The sequence below is a fragment of the Lithobates pipiens genome, unplaced genomic scaffold (assembly GCF_037356315.1).
Source record: "Lithobates pipiens isolate NorthernLeopardFrog02 unplaced genomic scaffold, aLitPip1_a1.2 Scaffold_30, whole genome shotgun sequence".
NCBI lineage: Eukaryota > Metazoa > Chordata > Amphibia > Anura > Ranidae > Lithobates > Lithobates pipiens.
Window position 1 is genome coordinate 69455928 of NW_027507791.1, and position 18592 is coordinate 69474519.

The window sequence follows — 18592 nt, forward strand, 5'->3', positions numbered from 1 at the left end:
AAGCTATGTTTAGGTTTGCTCAATTATGTCAACAACTCTTGGCAGAAAATAATTTGTGCAGAAATTAGCACTTAAGAGCCACCCAGCTCAGCGCTGAGCCAGCCGCAGGGCTCCGAGTGAGTCGCTGGAATGAAAGCCTGAATTAGTGCCATGATTACGATTTGCCATGTTTAACATCCATTAACATATGTGTGGTATACGAGCACTTGAATGTGATTTAGAAAAAAAAAAAAACATGGGCTGAATGGAACGCTGTTTACTTACATTTATCTGAGTCATTTGGAAGGAAGTCGTCCTGTCTATTATTTAAATGGAGATTCGGACTACCAAAGGGGTGCAAACCTCCTGGCAGACAGACATTTGTAATGCGTAATGGCGGGGGTTTGGTCAAGATAAATGGGGAGACTGGATGCACTGTCTCTAGAACAGGATTTGGACCCGAGAATGCCTAGGTCAGATCAAAAGAAAAAAACGTATAAAGAGCAAAATAAAAAACATACATATATAACCAGTACATATTTGCAATAAATGACCATTCCCTCATGTTCTATCCCTTTAAAGAAACTGCAAGTACAGAAAAAAAAAATATGCTGAGGTGCCATAAATGCAGGGCCGTCTTTAATATTGATTGGACCCTGGGCAAAATTTTTCTTAGGGCCCCCCTCCCCCCATGCAATTTCGCTCTCCACTTTTTCTGAGACATACAATAAATAGCAGCAAGACTTAAAATCAGTTTACTGTATCAGATCAGGCAGCGATTGCGATTGTTTGCCAGAGGTTACAGCATATTATTACGGCTTACTGACTGGTTGCTAGAGGTTACAGCACTACTTAAGGCTCACTGATTAGTTGCTAGAGGCTACAGCACATTTCTGCTTGTTGATTGGCTGCTAGAGATTACTGTACAGTAATACTGCTCACTGGTTGCAATAGGTTACAGCACATAATCTGCTCACTGCAGGGGGGGCATGATATACCTATGAATGCTGCCTTTATTTACATATCAATGCCGTTGGCCTCAGCTATTTACATATGCATGTGACTGCTGTTTACATATGAATGCCGGTTATTTACATGTAAACACAGGATCTGCAGGTGAGTCATCTGTACACAACAATAGGGCACAGCTGGGCAGCATTAGTAGCAGCACAGGACTAAAACTTCAAGGGAATGTAAACTGGGATAGTTGGCAAATATGAGGCAGCTGCTTTGGGCCCCACAACAATGACAGGGCCCTGGGCAGCTGTCCCTTTTGCCCTGCCTTAAAGACGGCCCTGCATAAATGTACTTAGCTCTTAAAGTGTCACTAAACCAACAGTAAAATCAGTCTTTATATGCATTCAAATATGCTTGTTATACTCGCTATGGAACCTAAGGAGTTAATCCTCCACATTGTGTATAAAGGTTGTTTGATCCTGTTTTCTTTGATTCCCCCCTTCTTCCACTGTCTCCAATCCACCTCCTGATAGTACAGAGCCTTTGTAGTCACTCTGCACATGCTCAGTTTGGTGTGTATTGCTAGAGAGTTTTTTTTTCTCTTGTGATCGACACAGGGCCAAGCAGCACTGTCCAGACAAAGGGTCAGGGGCCCTGCAGCCTCATAGGATAGTCAGAGTAGAATGAAAAATCCTCCTATAAGCTTTAACCAGACACTGATAGAAGATACAAGACTGCTATATACTGCTGATGAGAAAAAGTATTTATCAGTTTATATTTACAAAAATAATTGCATTTCCATGTTTTGTGTACTGCGGGAGACTAGATATAGTGAATGCAGGGTTCTGGGTTTAGTAATATTTTAAGTCCTGTCGTGGACTGACAACACTGAGTTTTTGGGAGACTGAGTGGTATGAGCCCTGCTCAGTTGTCTTGCTGAACTACTCAAACCTGCCCATTCTCCTATCATTACAATGTAGACACTAATCATTCTTTGGTTGCAAGTAAACTTGGGAGGACTAAAGCTGGCCATAGACGGTTCGAATCTTGGCCAGTTCAGCAGCGACCGGCCGAGATTTGAACCATGTATGTGCAAGCTGATTGTACCCAAGTTGATCAATCGATCAACTTGGATGCAATCAGCCTGTCAAATTTTACATGCGATTGTTGCTAGCAGCTATTATAGCTTCTAGCAGTAATCACTGTGTACTCCTGGCACAGATGTTTCCCCCTGCCTGGAGAACACAATGGTTCAGCGGGCGGGATTCCCCCGTCAACAATACGTGTGTTGATATGAGAATCAATCGATTTTCTCAATAGATATATATTTTTAATTACAACTGATCACTTTCAATCATATTTTTAACAGGCCAAAAGGAAGCAAATAACAGAAGTTCATTGTTAGGGTTAAAAATACCTTTTACATGTACCAGTTTCTGTAATTTTTTTTCTCTTAAATTAAGTTTTTACGGTATATAAATGAGGGCAGGCAAGAACCCATAGCCTTATTTTATAGAGCACACTGCAGAAAACCAAAGCAATTAAGTAGCAATCATCTGCAATTGTTATGACAGGCGAAATAGATTTGGATGTACTGGGTTCTTCACTTTGCACTACATCATTGCTGTCTGAACTGCACTATTCTAGAAGTTGGGGACAAGGTTCTCTATGGAAAACCCTCATGTTTGTAGAAGTCAGCTGCAGCAATGATTTGAGTTCACTGCCCTAAGCTCTGATGAGTGCCTGGGAAAGCATCTCAAGTCACCTCGATACAAGTCTACCATTTATCTGCTTTCATATCCAGTATCGCAGTGTTTGTATTACCTTTTTCCTCTGCTCTATTATTCTACAAATGATCTCAGTTCCACTGTTCCCTCAATCTATACGTTAGGATATTGTCTTACTATTATTCTCTTTGTTAGGAAAATTTCTTATATACATTTTGTGCGTTATGTGGTTATGGAGCTTAATGGTCTGTTTTTTTATGTAGGATCGCATAATTAAAGCTAAATTACAGGGATTCAGCCACTTTCTAAAACCTGCTGGCTTACTATGGGTTAAGTCCAACAAAGTATGTGCCACCTTGTGGACTTAGGTCTTTAACTTATATCTTAAGCCCCGTACACGAGCGGACTTTTCAACATCCAAAGTCTGACGGAATGATTCCGGCAGACTATTCGATCGTGTGTGGGCTGCAACAGACTTTTGATTCGCAAAAGTCTGACAGACTTTAGAAAATGGAACATGCTTCAAATTTTTCCGACGGAACTCCGCCGGACCCAGTTCCTACCGAAAAATTTGCTCGTGTGTATGCTATTCAGACGGACTAAAACCGACGCTAGGGCAGCTATTGGCTACTGGCTATGAACTTCCTTATTCGAGTCCAGTCGTACGTCATCACGTTCGAATCCGTCGGAGTTTGGTGTGATTGTGTGTGGCCAAGTCTGCTCATTCGGAAAGTCCGTCAGAACTCTGTCAGAACTCCGGCAGAACTCCTTCGGAAGTCTGTCGGACATAAGTCTGGTCGTGTGTACGCGGCATTACAGTTTTCGTGAGCTCCAAGGAGTACAGCTTTCACTACATTCACAGCTCTTTCCCAGAAGAGACACTTTCTTCTCATACAGAAGAAGCTCTACCCTTCCCTTTCCTTTGCTGCCCATTCTCAGAAGCCTTTGCATTTTGAAACTAGGTTCAGATAATACAAAATGCTCTGTATTTGGATGGAAGGAGGGGTGGGCAGAGTGGCTGCATATGACTCTGAAGCTGCAAGAGTTGAGAGCAGAAAGTCCAGTGTCAGAGTGCTGGAAGTATAGTGATAAGTCAATGAGTTGGCATACACCTCATTGGACTTAGCCCCTAATAATTCTGAACAGTTTAAAAAGTGGCTGAATCTCTGTACAGCTTTAAGTATATTTCTATTTAACCAAGACTGAATACACTACAATATTGGTTCCACAGCCTGGGTTTGAGAGCCACATGTGGTCCACTGGTACCTAATGGGCAGCCAGTATTTAATTTATTTTCTTTACCTTGGTACTTACCTAGAAACAGTGAAGGAAAATGGTCATTAAACTAATTTCTACAACATAAATGATTTTTTTTTTTTTTTCACCCTTTCTATGCCTCTGATTTATTTCTGCTTATTTTTACTGTTCAACCATTAAAAAAAAAAAACATCTTGCTACATTATGACACTGCATTAAATGTGGTGTCATAATTTTTTAAGGAGGGCTGTAGGGAGTGCTGACTTATAAAAGATTGTAATAGCAGTGATCTCTAGCAGTCTCAGACCTTTTTCTTTGAGGGTAATCTATACCACACTTTGCAGTTGCACACTCTGAAATGTGCACATGTATTCTGATCATATATGCCTGTATAGTATGGAACTAGGAATTCTTTTAATTGTTTTTGGGCTAGGGTTGTGTTTGTCTTCTTTCTAATGGATTTCTATTAAGCTGATAACATATTTTCATGTATTACATTTTGCTACAATCCTGTTTTTTTTCTTATTTATGGCCCTGCACTAGAAAAGGGACAATCAGTTTCATATACATTTGCCCTAGGAAAGGAATTGGCTGGCTGAGGTGTAGCTAAGCCAGCAGTTGCATTAACAAGAAGTATACTGTAGGTGTGTCACAATACACATAACATTGCTAGGTTTTCAACATCGTTAAGATCTGTATAAAGCAAGTTGGTACACTGAAATTAAGACCTAGTTCTTTAGAGAGACATTATAGTTACTGCATTTTCAGTGTTAAGTGTATGCTACTGTATATGCTACTGGGGTGCAGCTTTCTATTTGTACACTAAGACTGATCTAATTAAAATTAAAGCTTGGCTTGAAGCAATTCCAGCATGTTACCAATTAATAGATTTGCTAAAATCTATGCAATGTGGGGGCGTGGCCTGGAGCAGCATGAGATAGGACGCTAGGGACCTGAGCTCCACTGGAAACACATCCTGTATCACAGATCCTGACACCCCACACAGCGCTAAAAGCCCACCGATCACAGCCACAGCGAGGGGAACCTATCTGGAACATGTCTCCCACAAAAAAAAGTACAGATGCAGCAGCTAAACTGGGGAAATAACGACGACTGGAACAGTACCCCTCAGACCAAGATGGTGGCGACCCGCCAGAGGAGGACACATCCCTGAGGCCAGACATTGCCAAGGTACTAGAAGCTATCACAGCCTGCCAGGTGGTGGTTATTGCTTGCCAAAAAAAATCTCACCACTAAGATAGAGGAGGTGAAGGTTCATATATCCTTAGTGCGCCTGGACTTTCAGAAGCTGAGGGAAAGAGTCACAGAGGCAGAGGTTCGCCTCGGCAGCGTGGAGGATTTATCCCCCCCCCCTCCAGAACTCCATGCAGCTACAGGTAATTCAGATCCTGCAGAAACAGGATGACATTGAAAACAGATTGCCCAGATGTAATCTCCAGTTCATTGGCATGCCTGAGAGGGAAGAGGTGAGAGACCCCCTACATTTCTTGAAAAGCTGTTGTGTGACACATATGGAAGAGAGACCTTCTCCCCCACATTTGTTATTGAACAAGCACACCGTATGTCTGGCAGACCCCCCGCACCCTCATTGCAAAGTTTTCAACTTCAGGGACAGAGATGCCATTTTGCTCCTCAGTAGAGAGAAGGGGAATATTCCCCATGGAAACAAAATGATTGCCATATTCCCAGATTTTTCAGCGGAGGTTCAACGCAGACGGAAATCTTTTACTGAAGTTAAAAAAGGTGCCTTCGCATAAAGAATGTCAGATATGCCATTCTATTTCCTGGGCGACTGCGTGTTGAAGGGGAAGACACGGCTCTTATGGACTCGTTTCTTGCTGACCTGTCTTTCCCTCAGTTAACGGGAGAGCAGGCCGAGGAGATGGAGGTGCCGCTTACGGAGGATGAGATCACTACAGCCCTGGCACAGTTCCCTAGGTCTAAAGCCCCGGGCTCGGATGGCCTACCAGTGGAATTTTACTCCACTTATGCGGATTTACTAATCCGTAAGCTATTATCAGTGTACAACACTATATTCGAGACATCAGAGCTCCCAATCTCTATGAGACACGTATTTTTATATATATATATATATATATATATATATATATATATATATATATATATACCCCTTCTGTATTGTACTGTATTGTAATGGTGCTGTCCCCCCTTTAGATTGTAAGGCACTGCGTAAACTGTTGGCACGATATAAATTGTGAATAATAATATTATATATATAATAGAGAGAGAGAGAGAGAGAGAGATTGCAAAAAAAGAAGAAAAGAAAGCTCTAACTATTGGATGAATGCAGTACTACATGGTATTTATATGCAACATTTCGGTAAAAAAATATATATTTTCAACATTTTTAAACTGAACTTTAAAAAAATAAAAAGATGATATGTATAAATTCGCTATTTGTTCCCTTTAATAAGAATAGCATTACAAAATGGCTTGTATAGCAGATTTATTCTTTATCCAGTTTGATGAAAATGCAAGCTTCCTTTAAATATACAAACTTGATAACTATTAAGATGGCCATATACTTGACAATTTTGCAGCTTTCAATTGCCTTTTTACACCAAGGATTTCATGTTTCAAGCAGCCAAAGAATGAAATTTGGGGTGAAAATTTATTTACAATGCCATTTTCTGAGTGACGTTCAGGTGATTTTAAAAGATTTCTAATGCACATTCGATCATTTTGTCACTGGAAACAAGGAAAAGGTTGTTGGTGAAAACTGATCAAAGGATATTGAGCTGAAAACTGTGTACAAGCCAGAATCATACAAAATCAGGGGTCTGGTACATGAAAACTCTAATTTCATACGCATAAAAAAGGAAACTTACTTGCTGTTCCAAGGAATACATCTCTGCTCTTGTTCTCTCCTCATTGGTCACAGAAATGCCATCTAATATCTGAAGGTTCTGCAGCCGAAGAACAAGCAACTGACGATGGAACATTTTTCGGGATATCTAAATGGAAGAACATCCAGACCATTAGTTTCACTACAGTGAAAATAAGGCCCCGTTTTTCTATATATGCTTCATCACAAGACAAAAATAAAATGATAAAAACAAACACATATCCTGTTTACTGATCCAAAAGCAAAGGAGTGCAACTGAGCATTATTAGCCTGTTCAGAGCTCTGCATTTTAGGCAAGCTGCAACACACCTTGACGTGAACCTGTGCCTTGCCCATGCAGAGCAAATCAACATCATCACTTCACCCCTTGCCAGCTGCGCAGTTGCCATCAGGAGCCTAGAATGAAGACATTAGGTAGGTTCCAAGTTGCTGAAATTAGAACTTTATGTAGGCCTTAAGAACTTTCTTTTTAAAAAGCATGAAAGTACTGACCAATTACTAATAATTCACTTAAATCTGCCCAAACAAGAGTCTAATAGACATCCCTGGTATGATAAAATTTGAAATATGAAATTATAATATAATTTATATATATATATATATATATATATATATATATATATATATATATATAATAAAATAAATAACTCTAAATAATTATAACAAATAATAAAATAATAATAATAAAAATTATTCAATAATGTAATCAAATCAAAAATACTGAAATATGCCGAGTTGCAGAATTGTCGCTGTCATTACTTTTAGTGTTTGATGATGAATTTCCCCACAAATTACTATCGCTCAATTCTGCGAGTGATTCTAATTTATTATCACTGTTTTCTAGCTGGTCTATAACCACTTTTGATGTAAACGGACACTTTTTGGTTGCTATGGACAATCTCCAGTTTCCTGGCATAAAGAACAGTATTTATAATATAAAACTGTATGCAGGGCACTGGACAAATCACTAGGGACAAAGGGGATGTGTAATTATTTGATACAGTATTGTAATTTCTAATATTCCAGTATACTGTATCTATACTGTGTATTTTACTTTTTGAATTTGGCGCCAAACTCTGTGTCCGCGCGTCGCAATGCTCGCAGGGAACGGAGCCCGGCAATGTGACAGATCGAGCGAGACACGGCGGCCCACAGATCACAGCGGGGAGAGATTGCTGGATCCAGGGGACAAGGTAAGTAAACCCCTCCAGGGATCCAGTGATGCGATCCAGAGTCTAGCTCAGGAATACAGCTTATGGTATTTAAATCTTACCCCAAGCCAGACTCGGGAATACCGCCAGGGAGGCTACCTCAACTCGAAATGTGTATTTATAAAGTGTCAGAGCTGTGAACATTTCTATTGCAATTCAATGGATATCTAAACATAAACAAAGTATTAAATGTGTCTGTGAAACTGCTGTGAATATATATGTGAAAAATACATAAAATTATTACTAATCAACAATAAAGTGCTAAGGTGCCAAGCAAACTGAATAATTATAATATTTAATGATCTAAGTCTAAAAAAGGTAAACATAGAGTAAAACTCCTCAAAAAAAATTATAAAAAAAATAAAATAAAATTGCAATGTCAGTAGCAAATTTCTATGTAAAATAGACTCTACAGAGACCATACATGGACGATCACTCTCCAATGCTAAAGATGCCTCAGATGCTTAACATATAGAGGGGAGATAAAAGAATCTTGCACAGTGTAATATAAAAAAAAAAATAAAAAAAAACAGGGGAATGTTTGTTAAAAAATAGCACACTCACATTTTAAGGTGTCTATCCTCACACCGGTAAATGTGCATAAAAACAAATTCAAAGCCGAGTTCTTCCCAACTTTACCAATGCCACTAGCGTATACACAGCCAGCTGAGCTTGATAGCAGCACATCAAATACCTGCCCTACATACATTTCCTTGTTTGATGGCTTCCTGGGGCAGCAAGCTCAGCTGGATGTGTATCCATTAGTGTGATTGTTAAAGTCGGGAGGAACTTGGCTTTGGATTTTTTTTTGCTTATTTGTCAGGATAGATACCTTAAAATGTGAGTGCACTAATTTTTAATTCTTTTCTCTCACCTCTACATGATGAGCTTCTGAGGATCTGAGACATCTATAGCATCGGAGAGTGATCGTGTGTTTGAGTTTATTTTACAAAGAAAACGTGCTGCTGACATTGCAATAGTTCATTGTAGGCATAGGTTTTTGCACAGAAGGTGTTTTAGAAACAATAAAAGAAGAAGATCCACTTGATTGAAGAAGTTTGTGCTGGTCACATGGATTATATTGATCTAACACTTTGATAAAAGGACTTTATCTATTTGCGGGAGTATATGGTGATTTTTGTTTACTTGATAATTTGTGTGTTTTCATTTTTTATATTCTTTTGAGTCATTTTACACTAGATTTCCTTTTTTTTAGATTTATATCATTGGCTATCATAATTATTCAGTTTTCTTAGCACCTTAGCATTGTTGCTAGTAATAATTTTATAATTTTATGTATTTTTCACATATATATATTCACAGCAGTTGATTCATTGTTTATGTTTAGATATCTATTGAGAATGAGGGGGGGGGGGGGGGGCTTGCTCAGTAATGGTAACAGGGAGCTCCGTGCAGCGTTCGGGGAGAGAGCCGTTTCCAGTATGCAGACCTCACAAATCTCTCATGTCCGCAGCAGCCAAAGCTCTAGGGACACCTGCCACACACAGAGGACCAGACATTTCTGTTTATTTACTCAGGAATTCTGCAACTCCGGTCCCGGCCCCAAATTCGAAGATGGCACCAACGCAAAATAACACCGCCCGGCTCCACTACACAGAAGAGAGTGGGCAAGGTAATACCAGTCCCTGCTCTTGAGGCACAGCAGCCTTCAAATCACCTGGACTCCCCGAAATTTCCTAGGGCAGACTCTCCCTCAACCCTGCAGAATGTCAGTTCACAGGGACAGCCGTCTGCAGCTGCATGGAAGGACATCATTTCCCTTCTTCCTACTAAGCAGAACATTTCAGAGATGGCAGCCTCAATAGTGAGTACACTCTCTAGAGAAATTCATGACCTTAAGCAACAAAATGACACTGTGGACTCGAAGGTTTCCGCAGTTGAAACATCCTCAAATGCAATGGAATCTAGAGTGGCGGCACTGGAGCATACCAACTACCAACTATGTTACAGCTGTCAATTGACGATGGTGAGAACAGCAATTGCAGAAACAATATAAGGCTGCGGGGTTTACCGGAGGCCACTTCTGGGGGCAACCTCGGAACCACAGTCACTGCCATCTTTAATCGCCTGCTGGAAAAGTCACCCATTGAGGAGTTGGATCGACTGCACAGAGTACAGGGATGCCCCCTTTCGCAGAGATGTTCTCGCCAGGGTCCATTTTAATACCGTCAGAGTAAATAATACAGCAAGCATGAGCCAAGGGCCCTGTGGACTTTGATGGTGTAACTGTGTGACTTTTTCCAAATCTCTCACGACTTACCCTCAGGATGAGGGGTGTGCTACGTCCATTGCTGGTGGTTATTAGGAGTGCAGGGAGCACATACCGATGGGGAGACCTATTTGATCTCGCAGTCCTGAAGGGAAATTACTCCTTCATTTTGTGCTGGCCTGATCAGCTAAAGGATCTCTTTGCCTTCTTGGGGACTCCGGAGGACCCCATCCCAGACTGGCTGGATTTCCCAACTACAATTGGTAGCAATCATCCTGCATCTCCAAGGCCCCAAAGATCCAGGAGACAAAGGCAGCAATCCAGAACAAGGGCTGAATCCAGGGACACCCGACTTCACCCGAGCCTTAACTGGAACCAGCTTTCTGGGTTGCCTTCGGGTTGAGACAACTGCGGGCACGAGATCCAAAGGACTGGACAGGTCCTATACAATATTTGTCCTCATAAGACTGAACAGTGGGATGCTACCAGAAAAGGTGGCCTGCTCTGCTCTGAGCTGCTAGAACATACCTCATGTATCTACATGAGATATGTTATCTACATGTTTTGTCATGTAGATAACATGTTTGATATGTCTTGACCATTTTTGCTCGGCAGCTGTACGGGGGTTGATAAGCTGCACCTATCGCCTGTGGTGATTTTCTCCTTTTTGCTCCAACCCCTGTCTTCATAGGGAGATTGGTCACCCTTTCCCCTCTCCTACCCCTCCCTGCCTCCCCTCCCCCCTTCTCTAACTTCCCCCCCCTTTTTTTGGGGGTCAGTATGCAGACAGCGTGGCAACCCCTGTGAATTCTAACTCCCGTCAGAGTACGGGTTCAAATTCACCTCCCTAAATGTTTGTGGCCTGGCCACTCCAGAGAAGCGGTCCAGACTTCTTTCTGATCTTAAAAAGCTCCGTACCCAGGTGGCGTTCTTGCAGGAAACCCACTTCAAACAGCAGGCAGTTCCTAGATTTTATAATCGTGACTTTCCTAATGCATACCATGCACCCTTACCTTTGTCGAGGTCCAAGGGTGTCAGTATTTTGATAGCGAAGTCGGTCCCCTGGACCTTTTTGGAGGAGCGTGCGGATCTACTAAAGGGGGGAAATTATATCTACCTCAGTGACCCTGGCTAACGTTTATTTTCAAAAAACTCGGCTCACCTTACCTTTTTGAGGTCCCTAGTCCCAATTTTATTGTAATTCTGTGAGAGTACCTTTCTGTTGGGTTGGGATTTTAACTTCTTCCTGGAGCCGTTACTTGATCTCAAGAGGGGCGTCTCACTTTTCCTACTCCTATCTTAAACTAAAAGCAGAATTGTTTAACCTAATTCTGGTTGATCCATGGAGAACTATGCACCCGAAAGATAGGGACTATATTTTTCCTCGGTACACTGCACATATTCCAGAATTGACATCTTCCTGATTCAGCATAAAGATTTACCTCTTGTAGCCTCCCCCAAATCAACTTCATATGCTTTTCTGACCACACACCGATTCATGTGACCTTGCAATGGGAAGCTACCCCCTCATTCCCCAACGTGGAAGCTCAACAAGTCTTTGTTACAAATCCCGGAGGTGCGTTTTGAACTAGACAAGGTACTGTCCGAAACTTTGCCCCCTCTTTGAATCCGGCAACCATTTGGGAAGCACATAAATGCGCAGTGCGGGGCGCGTTGATCCGAATAGGGGCCCAAAAGAATCAGAAAAAGGTCTCGTCAGTTTGACTCATTCGTTTCTAAGGTGCACTCTCTTGAGCTAATACACAAACGACTGTTGGCAGAAGCCCATTTCACGGCTGCCTTGAAGGCCAGGGAAGAACTGAAAGATCTGCTTTACCAGAAGACCGCTCAAAGCTTGACCTGGGCTAGGCGTTCCTTATTTGACTTTTTAAACAAACTGGGGGCAATGCTGGCTAGAGTCCTTCGTGGCCCATGGAAGTGCACCTTCATTCCAGTCACAACCAGACAGGGGACCAAGGTAAATACCTCTAAGGATATGGCACGGTAATTTTGTGATTTTTACTATAAATTGTATAAATTATACACTACTGAGACCACAGAGACAGTTGCGGTCAGGACAGAGTCAGTTAGTAAATACATCAGAGCCTCTGGCATGCTCACATTACCGGATTGAATAAGAGACTCCTTGGAGTCTGAGATTACAGCTTAGGAATTCAATGTAGTCTTAGGTCAAACCAAACATCGGAAGGCGCCGGGGCCTGATGGTTTCACGTTGACTTATTATCATCTTCGACTTCTCTGACGCCTCATTTCTTTGCAGCAAATAATTTCCTGAAGGGGGAAGGTTCCATGCTAGCGGACACACCAAGGGAGTATATATCATTTATACCCAAAGAAGGGAAGGACCCATCCCAATTTGGGAATTACCGTCCAATCTCCAATCACGCTCCTCAATGTAGATTTAAAGCTCTTCTCAAAAATTTTGTCAAACAGACTTTTACCACACATCCCGAAATCGATAATTTAGATCAGGGGGTTTTGTGCCATTGAGGGAAGTAAGGGACAACACTGCCAGAGTTATCAACCTTATCCATATGGTCCGCTGCACTAGAAGCCCCTTTCCCTTGTTTTCAACAGATGCGGAGAAGGCCTTCAATGGATGGCCTGGCATTTCATGCTGGCCATCCTGGATCACATTGGACTAGGTCCCAATATCCTTCGATGGATCCTTTCTCTCTATTCCACACCCTTTGTGGCTGTACAGGTAAATGAATGGCGCTCTGACTTTTTTAATATAGCGAATGGGACGAGACAGGACTGCCCCCTCTCCCTGATTATTTTTATTTTGACTCTTGACACGTTCCTGTGTTCCATAACAGATGACCCCAATATCATGGGCGTACAGAAGCCCTCAGGGATCATACAAATCACGTCCTCCACAGACAATTTCATCTTTTTGTTTCCAACCCATGTGTTTCACTTACCAATATTCTAGCGGCCTTACAGCATATGGGGAACGGTCAAACTTTAAGGTTAGTTTTGCTAAGACCGCGGTGCTGAACTTAACTGTCCCCGATTCTGAAGTCCACAATATGCGCTTGTCTTTTATGTTTCACTGGGCGGACAAATCAATACGGTATCTGGGTATTAACATCACCTCTAACTTGGCGCACCTGTATTCTTCAAATTTGCTACCCTTGCTGCATGGATTGAAAACTGAACTCTAACACTGGCATACCCTGACCTTGATGTGGTTTGGGTGGTACAGTGCCTTAAAAATTACAGTTCTCCCAAGGATATTGTACATGTTCCAAGCTATGCCAATCCGTGTCCATTTGGTATTTTTCAAACAGCTTCGAGCGCTAATTAGGGACTATATTTGGTCCCATAAGTCACAGAGAATAAAAATGCAATTATTATCTTTGTCAAAGGCAAAAAGGGGGCATCGGCCTTCCTGATTTTTTCAAGTATTATAGGGCGGTGCACCTTTTGAGGGTTGTGGATTGGCATTGTAATGCAGATTTCAAACAGTGGGTACTGATGGAGATTGAGGATGCCTCCATTCCTCTATTGACGTCACCATGGCTTACTTCCCCACCTCCAGAGGACATGAGGGGTCATCCCCTGATCTGCGCCACTCTTGCAGTGTTTAGGTCGACCTTTCGCAATACGGGTCTTTTACCGTTGCCTTCCCCTATGACTCCCGTTATAGGAAATCCTGATTTCATCCCCGGACTTGAGGGATGAGGAGCCTGGCTCTGTTAGGGAAATATTGTTTAGTGGATATGTGGCCACAGGGTGGACTCCCTTCTCTGACATCCATCTCCAGGCTTTCAGATCCACCACTGGATAGTTTGAGCACTAACCAACTTAGACATTTCCTGCAGTCCCTGCAGAAGGCAAAATATATCCCACGTGTTCTCACTCCCTTTGAATCACTGTGCAGTTTGGGGGAACCTTCTAGGCACACCTTGTCTCTGCTATATGGTTACCTGACAACCAAGACTGATGAACCAATTCTGACATTTGTCTGCCATCGGGAAGTGGACTTAGATATCCAGGTCACACCATGACAAATGGAAAAATTCTCCTTTTGGCACATAAATCCTCCATGGTGAACCAGTACCAGGAAGTCGGGTACAAAATTTTATCCCAATGGTATAGAGTTCCTTATATACTTCACAAGATGGATAAGGCTTCCCCAGATAAGTGCTGGCGGTGCAATGAGGAAGGTGGTATGTTTTTTCACATCTTTTGGTCCTGCCCCACCTTGAAACAACAACTATTAAACACTTGACCTCAGTAGAATTGAAAGGAAACCCAGCCGCATGTCTTCTACACCTGACAGAAAGACCTCTCCGGAAAAACAAGAATAATCTTACGATGCAGCTCCTCAATGCAGCTAGGGCATGTGTCCCTGCGTTGTTGAGGCAGTCTCAACCACCGACCAGGGTCCTGTAGCACTCTAAAATCAATTATATTTTGCATATGGAGGAATTGACAGCGACTCCATAATACGGAAGAACAATTTTGAGATAAGTGGAGGCCATGGAGTCATTTCACTTGCACGGATGCTTACCTGCAGGAAGTGGCCTGTTCCGAGTCCCAATTGATCTAAAATTGTTAGCAGCACAGAGTGGCTTGCCAGGGCTTCTGTTTACTTTGCGGGAGTATGATCCGTTCATTTTGTTTTGCTCCCCCCCCCTTTCTTCTCTTCCTTTGTTTCTGCTAACTTCCTGCTACTTAGCCGTTATTACGGCAATTATAAAATCATAGTGATCGGAACAACTGGTGGACTTCCCAACAAATGTGTGTTATGTGATAATACTTGTAGGTGAACCAACAATGCACAAAGTTAGAAATGCTAGTATATCTATTGTTTTTTTTTTTCTTCATTAGATTCATTCATTCTCAGTTGATGATACTTCAATATTTGATTCTTATGGTATGTGTACCTACGGCCCTTTAGGCCCCTTAGCTTCACTGTTTATAGGTGCTACAGTATATGCAAAGTAATACATAAACTTTCAACAAACGTTTTCATAAGTCTTGTTTTTTTGATACTTGGTATATGCCAGTTAAGTGTTGCCTTATTTGTGAAAATGATTTGACTTGTTATATCTGAGATGCTTTGCCATAATAAAAGAATAAAAAAAAATATATATATATATCTATTGAATTGTAATAGAATTGAAGGTGAAGGTAAGTATGTGCTGCTAGAAACGGGAATATTAAAGGAGATGCTTTTTGTTACTCCCATTCTTTTACTTTAATTAACACATTTATGGAAAAAAAATATAATTCTAGAAAGTATCCACTTCCCAATGGCTCACAAATGGTTTTAGTTATACTTTAAATCCAGCTAACATTTGAAAACATACAAATAAAAGCCGACAATTGTAATCACCCTAGTCAGTGTTAGGTGGCTTGTCCCAACTTCTGTAATTGTTACTCTTGCTGGACAGCCTGTTACAGGAAGTGTAAAAATAACCAATCTACTGGCAGGCACAGGTAATAAAACTGTATTACAGGGCCGTAAAACAAAACCAGCAATATTAATGCGAATCACAGGCTGCATCATATACAGCAAGACCTTTTTTTTTTAAAAATCCCTATGGTTTGACTTAATACAAGCAATAGTAGCACTCCAGCATAGCCTAGGGCTCCAGAGGAGACTTCTGAAAAAGCAAGGAGGCAAGTGATGAAATCAAACTGAGATCTTACCAGCCTGTGGTTCCCAGGCCTCACATGCTTGTATTTCTACCGCTGATTATAAGACTCTAAGCTTCAGTAATCTGATTCCTTCCAAGGATTTAGGAAATTATTTTTAACAGAGGATACTTACTGGATTTCCAGACACAGATAGCTCTAATAGTGTTGGGAGAACCTCTAGCTTTTCCACTTCTGAAATTTCCTGGTGAACAATATAAAAAGAAGATTTAAATATATTAATATTCTTTTCTAAAAAAAAAAAAAAAAGCTTCATGCTTACAACCTGTATTTGTTCATGAAGGTTTTTTCAGTAGTAGGATTCTACCAAAGCTAATGCAGAATGCAACTGATGTTGATGTACAATACTCTGCTTTAGCCTAGTAGACTAACATGAAGGTGACCACACACAGGGCCTAAAATGGTTGCACATGTATCTGAGAGAAGCTTGACCTCTGTGACAACATGTTCTTTCCACAGTTATAATTTTTGCTTATTTCACTAGGGTTATGTGATGTGGCAATTTTACTTCCAGTATGCTTTTATTACATTTTCAATAAGCACAGTAGGTAACAGTCATAATAAAAATATATCATAGACAATAGCAGAGAATTGGTAAGAGTCATATACAATTATTCTTGCGTTCAAAATTGGAGAGATTGTGTCATCTGTATGGGGAATAATCAGTATAGGTAGTCTGAAATCCAGCTTATGATATTCATTTACATAGCCTCATAAGACCCAGATGTGGCAATTTTAGATACGCATAGGGGAACATTTATCAAACAAATCAGGGAGCCAACTGAGGCATATTTGCACAGGTCTACAACAGATTTAACAATAATAATGGGACAGAATTTCCTTCTAAACAGATGTAGAATTAGAAAGTGGCAAGGGGCAAGTTTCATAGATGGCCCGACGAGCATGTTTTTAACTTTGCGAGTAAACATCTTTATGATTATATTCAAATCTTTTAATAAATCTGTTGGCTAATGCACTAGATCAGTGCGTCCTCTTTTCTTTTTCTATTTCCCTCCCTTATACTTACCCAAAGCTTGATCTTGATCCAGTACTGTCCCAGAGAGCTCTCTCCCTCCTCACAGGGCAGATCGATAGCAGCAGGAACCATTGGCTCCTGCTGCTGTCAATCAAATTCTGTGACAAGGGGGGCAGAGCCAAGCCATGCTGTCTATAGACAGGATCAAGCCCGCACGAGTGCCTTCATAGAAAACTGCTTCCTATGGGGGCACTTGCTGAAGACGTGGAGCCAGAAGCACCGGCAGGGAACCCCAGAAGAGGAGGATCAGGGCTGCTCTGTGCAAAACCATTGCAAGGAGCAGGTAAGTATGACATGTTTGTTTTTTTTTTGTTTTTTAAGTTTTGCAATCACTTTAATCTTGTTACTAAACAAATTACCTTAACAGCTTTTTAACTCCTTTTTAAAAATCTAACCTAAACTGTGTTTTGCCAGATTAGAAATCCATGAAGCAATCAATCACAGACAATACTGAGGTCATGTGGTACCTGAATTTTATTGAATCCAATATAGAGTTTTTTTAGCTTGATAAGATGAAGCAAGTTGCTAACTTCTCTCAGTCTATTTTCTTCCAGTCGTAGAGACACCAGAGAACTTTGCTTGGCAAAGGAAGTCTCGGTAATAAGTTTAATACGGTTATGGTCCAGGACAAGCTCTTTGAGAAACTGTAAACCTTCAAGTCCTTCCACTTGGCTGATCTCATTTCCTGATGTGAGAGAAAATACAGGACAATGAATGCGTGAAAACGAAGGATTATCACAGCAATAAATTTCACTCCTTTTTTATATTTAGAGGGCAACTCCAATGCTTTGCTACGCTTAATAATGTAAAGCCTTCGTGTCGTGGCTTTTTGGTGCTTATTTTGTGGCCCCAGGGTTTAAAGAAATATCAGCACAACATAAAAAAATATGTTTGGATACCTCAGGGGACCAAGTGCATATAGCACTTGGCTCCATTCCTAACTATGGCCCCACTGTGGATTAAAAGCAATTTTTATTTCTGTTAATGATGGCTGCAGCTCTACCTCCAGCTGAAACCCAATTTGTGGGTGTTTCTAAGGAGGGTCCACAGCTGTAGACACTGACCTTTCTATCAGTAAAATGAATTGTGTGCAGTGTTACAGCTCTCAATGACTGTGGTAGAATAGTTTGGATAAGGTCTAGAGCAGGGGTCTCAAACTGGTGGCCCTCCAGATGTTGCGAAACTACAAGTTCCATCATGCCATTGCCTTTGGGAGTCTTGCTCTTAACTGTCAGCCTTGCAATGCCTCATGGGACTTGTAGTTTTTCAACAGCTGGAGGGCCACCAGTTTGAGACCTCTGGTCTAGAGGCTCGTCTAGACATTCGAGGTCTAGACAGAAGAACTTCTGTCACAGTCAGAGCTGTGCATGTTTACTAGCAGGTAACTGATCACACAACCTAGACAGCATTGACCATGGCAGAGGTTCCCCTAAGTGCATCCAGGCAACGAAGGATGTTGAGGAATAGAGCTCAAACTGGATTACAATGAAACACATACTCTATATACACAATCTTCTCATAAATTACTAAATTCAATCTTTGTGGCATAAAAACATCAAATGCATCATGAAAAAGATGCATTTAGCACCCTACTTGCAGAATACCAAAGTAACTTTA

General features: G+C 41.3%; 1 protein-coding gene across 5 annotated transcripts in view; it reads right to left on the reverse strand.

The window, feature by feature from the left end:
- LRRC9 (leucine rich repeat containing 9) overlaps positions 1-18592 on the reverse strand; it is a 212075-nt gene that overhangs the window by 13181 nt on the left and 180302 nt on the right. For all 5 annotated transcript variants that reach the window (XR_013264863.1, XM_077464391.1, XM_077464390.1 and 2 more), the window contains 4 exons: positions 17443-17660; positions 16055-16123; positions 6791-6916; positions 265-448 (listed from right to left, as the gene is read on the reverse strand). Coding sequence is in view for 4 of the 5 variants with exons in the window: in XM_077464391.1 (XP_077320517.1) it covers positions 265-448; positions 6791-6916; positions 16055-16123; positions 17443-17660 (597 nt within the window). In the remaining variant the exon portion in view is untranslated. The remainder of the gene's footprint in view (positions 1-264; positions 449-6790; positions 6917-16054; positions 16124-17442; positions 17661-18592) is intronic.